General features: G+C 45.6%; 1 protein-coding gene across 2 annotated transcripts; it reads right to left on the reverse strand.

Moving 5' to 3' along the window:
- Positions 1 to 3453: 3453 nt before the first annotated feature.
- Positions 3454 to 6837, reverse strand: LOC141771050 (uncharacterized). Of its 2 annotated transcripts, none has more exons than XM_074640960.1 (4): positions 6431 to 6837; positions 6169 to 6347; positions 3911 to 4160; positions 3454 to 3579 (listed from the first exon to the last, which is right to left on the reverse strand). In XM_074640960.1, exons 1-3 carry the CDS (start codon positions 6807 to 6809, stop codon positions 3954 to 3956), a joined length of 765 nt encoding a protein of 254 aa, XP_074497061.1. In that variant the 5' UTR covers positions 6810 to 6837; the 3' UTR covers positions 3454 to 3579; positions 3911 to 3953. The 2 variants fall into 2 exon arrangements, with proteins under 2 accessions (XP_074497061.1, XP_074497060.1); XM_074640959.1 differs by having other exon boundaries at positions 3942 to 4160; positions 6431 to 6835.
- Positions 6838 to 11443: the final 4606 nt, after the last annotated feature.

Genomic DNA, 11443 nt, shown 5'->3' on the forward strand with positions numbered 1-11443 from the left:
CACGCCGACGGACACATTCACCTCCACCCGTGCGTTTGATTGGTCGGCCCACAGCGAGGCGTTTTATTGGTCCGCTCCTCGGCGGGGTGTCGGCGTGACTCAGAACCTCCCGCTGCCCCCCCCACGACTCGACCTTTGAACCCATTAAAGGAGCGTTTCATGCATACGTAGATGTTTATTATCAGCCGGGCGAGGACGCGGCGACCGAGAACACAGAGACAGAAAGACAAACGTCCTCAAACTGGAGACAACTGGAACAACATCACGTCTGTCTGTCTGTCTGTCTGTCTGACCGTCTGTCTGTCTGACTGACTGTCTGTCTGTCTGTCTGACCGTCTGTCTGTCTGACTGACTGTCTGTCTGTCTGACTGACTGTCTGTCTGTCTGTCTGACCGTCTGTCTGTCTGACTGACTGTCTGTCTGTCTGTCTGTCTATCTGTCTGTCTGTCTGTCTGTCTGTCTGTCTGTCTGTCTGACCGTCTGTCTGTCTGTCTGTCTGTCTGTCTGACCGTCTGTCTGTCTGTCTGTCTGTCTGTCTGTCTGTCTGTCTGTCTGACCGTCTGTCTGTCTGTCTGTCTGTCTGACCGTCTGTCTGTCTCTGTCTGTCTGTCTGTCTGTCTGTCTGTCTGTCTGTCTGTCTGACCGTCTGTCTGTCTCTGTCTGTCTGACCGTCTGTCTGTCTGTCTGACCGTCTGTCTGTCTGACTGACTGACTGTCTGTCTGTCTGTCTGTCTGTCTGTCTGTCTGTCTGTCTGTCTGTCTGTCTGACCGTCCGTCAAAATGTGCACTAAAGACTTTAAATCATAATCTAATAATGTTTATTAAAGACTGTAAGAGCAGCAGTGGATGTTTGGTGTAAAGGGTTAATTCCCAGTGTAAAGTAGAGTACTTGAGTAAATGTACTTAGTTACATTCCACCGCTGCAGATATGACGTGTAAACATTTTAAATGTGTTCTTTAACTCTGACTGTGTAAACGGTTGTTGTTTCCAATCAGCTGCAGACAAACACTGATATCAGCCTGATAACGGTCACGGTGCGTTCAGGAGCTAGAATGAGCGTGGGACACTTTTACCGAGCGTTCTGTAGACCTGTAGACCTGGAGAAGAGAGAGAGGTGAGGTCAACTCTTTAACCATCACCTGTGATTGGTCGAGTGAGACGTTCTGACTTTATGATCGTCGCACAGTGATGATGATGATGATGATGATGATGATGATGATGATGGTGGTGACCACAGGATTCAGAGCTGCATCTGCTGACAGGAAGTTCATTCAGCACCGTGGAAACACAGAGAGACTGTAGCCAACCAGCTGACAGACTGAGATAACACACACACACACACACACACACACACACACACACACACACACACACACACACACACACACACACTCACTCTGTTCCACCTGATAACAGTTTCATCTGTTTTCAATTATTTCCAATTTATTTCCGTTGGCGCTGCAGGACGTCGGCCGTCTGCCCCGTTTACTCCTGTTTGGGTTATTTTGTATTTTATTAAAACCAAATTATTATTTTCTGTTAAATGAGGTTATTTAAAAAAGAAGCTCTCAGTGAGACAAACATGTTTCCGTTGTTTTCATTTTGAATTTAACGAACCAGGATGTTCTCATCCACCGTTCGTAGCTGTAACTACTAACAGTAATGCACTGTGACTCATATATATCCCATAAAATCAATTCATATTTAATACACATAGTCGTGAACCAGGAGTTTCAAAGAGCGACACAGTATGTAGGAGGTCGGGTGGACCGGTGGGTCTAAACACACCAGACCTCCACCAGGAAACCGCTGCTGGTGCCCCGTGTGAGGTAACTTCTGTACTTAAGTGACGGCGATTCTGTAGTTATATTAACCCTCTGAGACTGACTTCACTGTCTTTCAGAGGGTCTAGAAGGTTACGTTTTAAAGCTAGACTGAAGATCCTGGTATCATAGTAAACTCTAGAACCTGATGAATCCATCGGTACCAACCAGGTCAGACGAGCTGGTCATGAAGGAGGATAAATAACGCTCCAAATGTTGGCTAAAGTTTTGCTAAATTTTGGCGAGGAAAAACTGTCATGTTCATTTTCAAAGGGGTCCCTTGACCTCTGACCTCCAGATCAGTGAATGTAAATGGGTTCTATGGGTACCCACGAGTCTCCCCTTTACAGACATGCCCACTTTATGATCATCACATGCAGTATAAATGTGTTATTGTCTCCTATTCTAAAATGGTGTATAAAGCTGAGAGTCTGGTGGATCAGATGAGCATCATGCTCTAAGTCTCTTCTACACTTTTACAATTTACGACCTCATAATTGATTGAATCCACCGTGTGGAAGGACAGACCGCTGATCCAGGAACCAGAAGCAGTGGCTTTATTAACGTATTTAAACGTTTTTGCACCAAAATCTGTGGCAAGAGAAACAAAAGAACGTATCGTTACTCCTCGTAGATCATTAACCCTTTAATGTAATAACGACTGGTTGAAGTGGGTTGATGAATGTAGACGTTATAGTGCTTTTTATCCCTCGTTCACTGGTAGAGGGTTACAGGCCCGTCCTGCCTGGTCCAACATGGCGCCCACGTTGACGTACGATCCAGGAGTCAATGCGGCGTCTATGTATCCACATCTATGAGTGAGAGGGTTCATATCTTTTACAACACGTCTAAGTGATGCTGTGCTTTTAGCTTTGGTTAAATATTTCAGTGTAAAGGCGCACACACACACACACACACACACACACACACACACACTCTGTCAGCAGTGTTTGATGTGTTGAGTCAACATTTGCTCTCTCTCCCTCTGATCTCCATTAAAGGTTAATTAGACTCGACCTTCTCGCTGTTCAAACACTGAAACCTGCTGCTGTTTCCACTCCGATCGGCCCCAGTGCTCCCAGTCCTCCTCCCAGTCGTGCACGCTGGTAAAGGAGGGGAGGCTGTCCGGCACCGTGAAGAACACCGTGTCCTTTCTATCAGGGACGTTTAGCTTGACTTAATGACATCTGTGTTTTGTGATAAATGATATTTTCTCTTTCATGTTCGTGATGTTTTCCAGGTGGTTCCTGAAGTGGTCACATGACTCCGTCACGTCAGGATACTCAGGTAGGACACCAAACAGTCGGTCGCCGATAATCTACTGATCAGGTTTAATAAGAACTGTCCATCAAATGTTTCATCATGAAACAAAAGAAGGTCTGAACATTTTCTTTTTGCTAATATTGAATTGGATATATGGATTAATTATAAATGTACGATTCATATTCTGTCAACTGATGGATCATTGATCATTGAGATATCGTTTCAGCGTGTTTACAACCTCGGTTTGCTGTAAGATGTGAAACGTCTACCTGTATAATCTCAGCTCGATAATCTCTAATCTGATCTACACCTGGATGTTTTATAGTAGACTCTGGACAGACGGGAGGCGGAGCCACAAACTTGACTGATTTATCTTTTTAATTCATAATTACATTAATTATTCAGGTGCACTGCAACCAAAGACAGCTGCTGATTGGTCCATCCAGTCGCTCAGGTGAAGGTCAGGTGATCTGGGATTGGTCGGTTGGGCAGCTGCCATGGGAACAAAACAACAAGGACAGGTGAGACACTGAATGCAAGTTACCTGGTTAGGGCTTAAACAGGTAGTTAGGTACCTAGGTGGGGCTTAAACAGACGGTCAGGTACCTGGGCGGGGCTTAAACAGGTAGTCAGGTACTTGGGTGGAGCCTAAACAGACGGTCAGGTACCTGGGCGGGGCTTGAACGGGTAGTCAGGTACTTGGGCAGAGCCTAAACAGACGGTCAGGTACCTGGGCGGGGCTTAAACAGGTAGTCAGGTACTTGGGCGGAGCCTAAACAGACGGTCAGGTACCTGGGCGGGGCTTAAACGGGTAGTCAGGTACTTGGGCGGAGCCTAAACAGATGGTCAGGTACCTGGGCGGGGCTTTAACAGGAAGTGAAGCCCTTCCAGTAGAAGTTCTTGCAGCCAGCTTTGCGTTCGCGGGGGGGCAGGTTGTTGGGGGGGTCGACGGACCGCTCCAGGTTCATCCTTCCTCCTGTTGCCATGGAAACAACCTCAGCCTCCCGCTGGGCGTCGGCCTCCGGCAGAGACATCTGAGCCAGCAGGTCCTCCACTGCCCGTTTACTCCAGTCCTGAAATACAACGACAGGTTTTTGACTTTTACGGTTTACGACAGAGTTTTTGAGAAACATCAGGACAGATGGCTGAACTATGAAAGTTCTGGAGCTTTTGATTGTATCACATGATCTTCCTCAGCAGATGAGATTGTCAGCTGATGGTGAAAAACGAACGAAAATGTCCTGAGCAACTCCCATCAGCTGATGAAGATCATGCGGTAGCACCAACAGACACTAAATGGACGTCTCTGTAGAGAGATTGTTTGTGGATGTAAATGAGAAAGTGAAGCGTAAACCAGACTCAGTTTCAAACCAGATGTTGGACCGTCACACAGCAGCCCGCTGTAGTTTAGACAGGAACGGACTCATTTTACAGTCAATTGTTTCAAACGTCCTCCAGTCATGTATGTCCACCGCCTGCAGTGTCTCTCGCCACACGTCCTCCGTTCGGTGCTCAATCAGGCAGAAACAACAAGATTTGCATCCTCGCTGCTCCTCGGAGCCTCCTCCTCCTCCTCCTCCTCCTCCTCCTCCTCCTCCTCCTCCTCCTCCTGATCAGCATTTAGTCGTTCATGGGTTTTGAATGTTTTGAATATGTTAATTAAATGTCGTGTGGGGGGGGGGGTTGTGAGCTCAGGGACAGTCCGTCTCTACCAGCTTTGTTCCAGAGCATCACATCACATGTATTTCAACATTTAGTGTGTCAGCGATCCAACAGGAACACAACAACCCAACCTCTCACATTAATACTTTCATTGCAGCGCGTTCTCACTCCCAACTCGTCAAAAACCGACGCCATCGGAGACCGACGCACGCCGTACCCCTGGACGGACCAGGGACGTCAGTATACGCTTGTTACATGCATAGTGTCCTTTCAAAATAAACTTAGCTTTAGGCAACACAACTGAGCCGAGGACCGATGAACTCCTCCAGACCGGCCGTGATCAGAGCGTAGCCATCAAGACAACAATGTCCAACAGATAAAGTGAAACGTAGCTCGCTCACCGCCAATTCTCGCCGCAAAATGGACAAGTCATACTGTCCACGTCTTCATTATCACGTCACACCGGCGTCTCTGTTTTTAGATGTTCCAGCAGACAGGATGTCTCAGATGATGAAGGCAGCACGTTTCTGCCTTGTTAGCATTGTGACCCGTACAGACCTCTGCTAGCTAACACACTGTACCTGCCTCGGAGCTTTCAAACTAATCTTTATTGACAACTGTCAACAGCAGAACGGCCCTCAGCAGCAGAACGGCCCTCAGCAGCAGAACGGCCCTCAGCAGCAGAACGGCCCTCAGCAGCAGAACGGCCCTCAACAGCAGAACGGCCCTCAGCAGCCAACGACGGGTTTGTTTTCCCCTATTTTACACGAACGGTGTGATCGCTCGGGTCGTGATCAAGATGCACAAAGCTTGATGAAATTTAAATGTTTTAAAAATTAAAAAAAAAGCTAAATGTATAAAGTTTTGTAAAGTTGCGGTGAAGACATTAAATGATGAAAAACATAAAAAAATAACATGTTACAGATTAAAATCTGAACCGCTAGATGTCATTCTGTGCACCTGTTTATACGTATCAAATACTCTGATGGTTCAAATTAAAATTCATAGAGGTGGATTTCTTTTGTAATTTGGGAGAAAAGTGACCGTAGAAACACCCAGATAGGGGCAACAAAACCACTTCGGTAAGTTAAGGGAAAACACCGTGGTTGGGCTTAAAATAAGTACGGAAACAAGGTAACGTCAGTCCGGAAAACACGGGACAAACGTCATTAACATAACTTCTCAAACGTCTCCAACACGGGCCTCTCCTTCCTCGCACCGTGAGGGTCTTCCTCACTTTATATCCTACGTAACTCACTCTGAAGTTCGACTTTCCTCACGACACAACGCCGGCGTGTAATATTCACGTCTCGGCGACAACGAGACGCGACACCGGCGCGCTTTCTTTCTCTTCTCTGCCGTGAGACTGGGTTCTGTCAGTAGAAACGGAGAGTTCTGATTGGTTGTCGGTTCTCTCACCTGTGACAGGAGTCCGGCGCTGCGAGCTCGTTGCAGCAGCCTGTGGTGACGCAGCTCCAGGTCCAGGTCCTGGTTCTGGTACTGGTCCTGGTCTCTGTCGGGCTGCGAGGAAACACCTGGACCGCATAGAACCAAGGTCACGAGAACCAAGATGGCGGGACAACGAACGCACTGCATACCTGCAGGAGGAGAAGAAGGACGTGAGGAAAGGAAACACAGTCGGGACACAAACGTGACGTAAGACGAAGAAAGAGCTCCTTACTGTCTGCTGGTCTGGTGTCTTCTGCTGGTCTGGTGTCTTCTGCTGGTCCTGGTGCCGGTTCTGGTTCTGGGCTTGTCTGTGGTCCCGGTCCTCTGGCTGCTGCTCTTTTTGAAGCCCGATGCTCCTCCTCCTGCAGGTCACATGGTGCGGCGTGTCTGACCGACAGCTGGCGGGGAACGCGGTGATGAAGGAACGCTAACAAACGTCCATTAGTCCTTATTGACTTTAAATGGAGTCTGAACAATAAAACAATCAAACTATCAGCAGCAGCAGCGCTCTGCAGCCGCCGGCGCTCATCTACAACAAATACAACGGCAGAATGTCCGGCTGAAGAGAGGAGAGGAATTAACGGAGCGTTCGGAGGATTAGCAGACTTCATTAGCGCTCGCTGATATCTCCATTAAACAAAGAGGCAGCAGCAGAGAGCCGCCCACTCAACATTTAGTCAGAACAAACACGACCGCTGCTGCTTCACTTTAAAACACTTTCTATTAGTTTCAAATGTTCTGCTGAGGAGAGACGGAGTGGATGTGACATCAGGGAACCCCGAAAATAACACTGAAATACTCCTAGTGAAAGTTCAGTAACGTCAGACAGCATCCTGAAGTCGATTCAGCTGCTCTGAGATCAGCTCTGAACCAACTACACTTAACAAATAAAGTCAGAACTACCAGAAAAAAAGTCGTAATGATGCGAGGATAAAGTCATAACTCTACGAGAAAAAAAAGTTGTAATATTAGGAGAATAAAGTCTTAACTTTAGGATAGTATTAATTTCCTCCTCCTCTAAAGAGTCAGTTTCCTCCATCAGGTCCGTGCAGTTCTTCCTTCAGAATAAACTCCGGGTCCTGATGCTGATGCTGATGCTGATGTGCTGCTGATGATCCAGAAGATGAACTATTTGGTTATTTGTGAAACTTAAACTAAAGTAGAACTTCACAAGATGATCCACGTTCCTCATCTTCACACTTTTTCCCCTCTAAAATAACACGTACATTTACTACTTTATAATATTATGACTTTATTCTCATAATTCTGCGATATCTTTATTTCTTCTTAATGTGGCCCTAATACTCGATGATGATGATGATGATGAAAGAGTGCCAGCAGTCGTTGATTCATCTTTAATGTTGACTAAACAAAAGACTATTGATTTCTCCCTTTCGTTCACGGTGAATTGTCACACAGCCTCTGAAATCCCTCAAAAATGTTTGATTTTCATGTAAGATTAGAGCTATTTTCTTTTTAATTTATAATGTTTTATACTTCTGCTGAATATAATCCATCATCTGATTTCCATAGATGTATTTAGTATCTACAGTTCCCTTTGTTAACATCTTATTTTGAAAAGCGGACGTAGTCCCACGTGTCTACTTCCTGTAACTTCTCCAAGGTGGTCTCTAGCTCTCCCGTCAGCTCCGTTCTCTTTATCCATCCATGGTCAGCTCCATCGGGGCCGTTTCAATGCAGAGAACACAAATGTCAGTATCTGGGTGCTCTACAGTCGTAGCGTCGGCCCGTTTGACCACGGAGACGAGAGCGACGGCCGGCTCCACCGTCACGTTACCGCCATACCATAACGTTACCTCCATACCATAACGTTACCTCCATACCATAACGTTACCGCCATACCATAACGTTACCGCCATACCATAACGTTACCTCCACACCATAACGTTACCTCCACACCATAACGTTACCTCCATACCATAACGTTACCACCATACCATAACGTTACCTCCATACCATAACGTTACCTCCATACCATAACGTTACCTCCACACCATAACGTTACCACCATACCATAACGTTACCGCCATACCATAACGTTACCGCCATACCATAACGTTACCGCCATACCATAACGTTACCGCCATACCATAACGTTACCACCATACCATAACGTTACCGCCATACCATAACGTTACCTCCATACCATAACGTTACCGCCATACCATAACGTTACCGCCACACCATAACGTTACCGCCACACCATAACGTTACCTCCACACCATAACGTTACCTCCATACCATAACGTTACCGCCATACCATAACGTTACCGCCATACCATAACGTTACCTCCACACCATAACGTTACCTCCACACCATAACGTTACCACCATACCATAACGTTACCTCCATACCATAACGTTACCGCCATACCATAACGTTACCTCCATACCATAACGTTACCTCCATACCATAACGTTACCTCCACACCATAACGTTACCTCCACACCATAACGTTACCTCCACACCATAACGTTACCTCCATACCATAACGTTACCTCCATACCATAACGTTACCTCCACACCATAACGTTACCACCATACCATAACGTTACCTCCATACCATAACGTTACCTCCATACCATAACGTTACCTCCATACCATAACGTTACCTCCATACCATAACGTTACCGCCATACCATAACGTTACCTCCATACCATAACGTTACCTCCATACCATAACGTTACCACCATACCATAACGTTACCTCCACACCATAACGTTACCGCCATACCATAACGTTACCTCCATACCATAACGTTACCTCCATACCATAACGTTACCGCCATACCATAACGTTACCTCCATACCATAACGTTACCTCCATACCATAACGTTACCGCCATACCATAACGTTACCACCATACCATAACGTTACCTCCATACCATAACGTTACCGCCATACCATAACGTTACCTCCATACCATAACGTTACCTCCATACCATAACGTTACCACCATACCATAACGTTACCTCCATACCATAACGTTACCGCCATACCATAACGTTACCTCCATACCATAACGTTACCGCCATACCATAACGTTACCTCCATACCATAACGTTACCGCCATACCATAACGTTTCCTCCATACCATAACGTTACCTCCATACCATAATGTTTCCTGTCCGTGACAGAGTTAGCATGCAGCTTTAGCTCTACTCTGTCTAGCTCTGCTTTTCCTGTCAATGTGTGAAACCCAAAGTGTTTCCATCCTTTACTGGATGTGTAGTGTTTACCACGCTGGATTTAACATGTGAGGGTGCAGGTCGTATCCACGCTGACCCTCCAACGTTTTAGACTCTCTGAGGTTTGTTTTGGTTGACGGATACGGAACGGATATGACGTCACGTTACTCAGACTACCACAATAAAAGCGGTAACTTCCTTCTACCTCCTCAGAGACTCAGATGAAGCAGATATATCCATTCTGGTATTTCTTCTAAATGAATCTCCTCAGTTAGCTTTAGGAAAAGATGGCGGTCAGGATCAAAATAACTCCAGAAGTGACGTAATTCAAGTACATAAGTTACGTAACAAATAAGTCATAGTTGACTTGTGGTTTCACACGGGACACGAACATCGGACTGTTGGGGGAGAGTCTGGTGTTTTCGTCAAAGTTTTGGTTAAAATACCTACGGAAGTGGCGTTACTGCGGAGGGGTACTCAGTTGGTTGCAATCTGCAACCACACCACTAGATGTCACTAAATCCTACAAACTGTAGATTTAACCCTCTGAGACCCACAACAGACCCATTTTAGTCTTCTTTAGGAGGTTTACAGGGGGTCTTTAAGGGGTCCAGGAGGTCTTTAGGGGGGTCCAGGAGGTGTTTAGGGCGAGATAGCAGGTCAACAGTAGATGTCACATAGAAGTGGTGAACATCATCTGAAAGCTGGGAACCTGGAGATTAATTTGAGATGCTGCTCAGCACTGTGTGTCAAGTTGTTCTAGTCCTAATTAATTCATTAAAATAAATAGTGAAAGTGTATAAGGGTTTAGAACATGATGATAGAAGTATCTGATGGTCATCCCCATGCTCTATTATGTCTCATAAGTTGTTGCAGCAGTTTTGGGGTTGATTCCATTTGTTACTCAGATTTGGTGCTAAATTTAACCATTTATTTTACCACTGGAGAATTGATAAAAATTTATTTATTTTTTATTTGACCTTTATTTAACCAGGTAAAATCAATTGAGAACCAATTCTCATTTACAATGATGACCTGGCCAAGAGGCAGTAGCACAGTCCACACAAGTGACACAAACAGCACAGATACAATACAGTATGAAAAATGATCAATAATCCCTCCAGAATACCACATTAAGACACCAAGACCTTGAGGAACACTATAGAAAAAGACATGCTGTGATTTGGGATAAAAAACTTTTGACATTTTGGAGATTTCTGCATTTTTTTTGGCGATAGGATGGCGAGCAGAAACCCCCTTATTGTTAATCTAGCTAGGTAAGCCATCCATCCTCTGAATGCTCTAGGTCTCTAGTTTGATCCATCCATCCTCTGAATGCTTTAGGTCTCTAGTCTGATCCATCCATCCTCTGAATGTTCTAGGTCTCTAGTTTGATCCATCCATCCTCTGAATGCTTTAGGTCTCTAGTCTGATCCATCCATCCTCTGAATGCTCTAGGTCTCTAGTTTGTTTGATCCATCCATCCTCTGAATGCTCTAGGTCTCTAGTTTGATCCATCCATCCTCTGAATGCTTTAGGTCTCTAGTCTGATCCATCCATCCTCTGAATGCTTTAGGTCTCTAGTCTGATCCATCCATCCTCTGAATGCTTTAGGTCTCTAGTCTGATCCATCCATCCTCTGAATGCTCTAGGTCTCTAGTTTGATCCATCCATCCTCTGAATGCTTTAGGTCTCTAGTCTGATCCATCCATCCTCTGAATGCTCTAGGTCTCTAGTTTGTTTGATCCATCCATCCTCTGAATGCTCTAGGTCTCTAGTCTGATCCATCCATCCTCTGAATGCTCTAGGTCTCTAGTCTGATCCATCCATCCTCTGAATGCTCTAGGTCTCTAGTCTGATCCATCCATCCTCTGAATGCTCTAGGTCTCTAGTCTGATCCATCCATCCTCTGAATGCTCTAGGTCTCTAGTCTGATCCATCCATCCTCTGAATGCTCTAGGTCTCTAGTCTGATCCATCCATCCTCTGAATGCTCTAGGTCTCTAGTCTGATCCATCCATCCTCTGAATGCTCT

Source organism: Sebastes fasciatus, chromosome 7, assembly GCF_043250625.1.
Source record: "Sebastes fasciatus isolate fSebFas1 chromosome 7, fSebFas1.pri, whole genome shotgun sequence".
NCBI classification, from domain to species: domain Eukaryota; kingdom Metazoa; phylum Chordata; class Actinopteri; order Perciformes; family Sebastidae; genus Sebastes; species Sebastes fasciatus.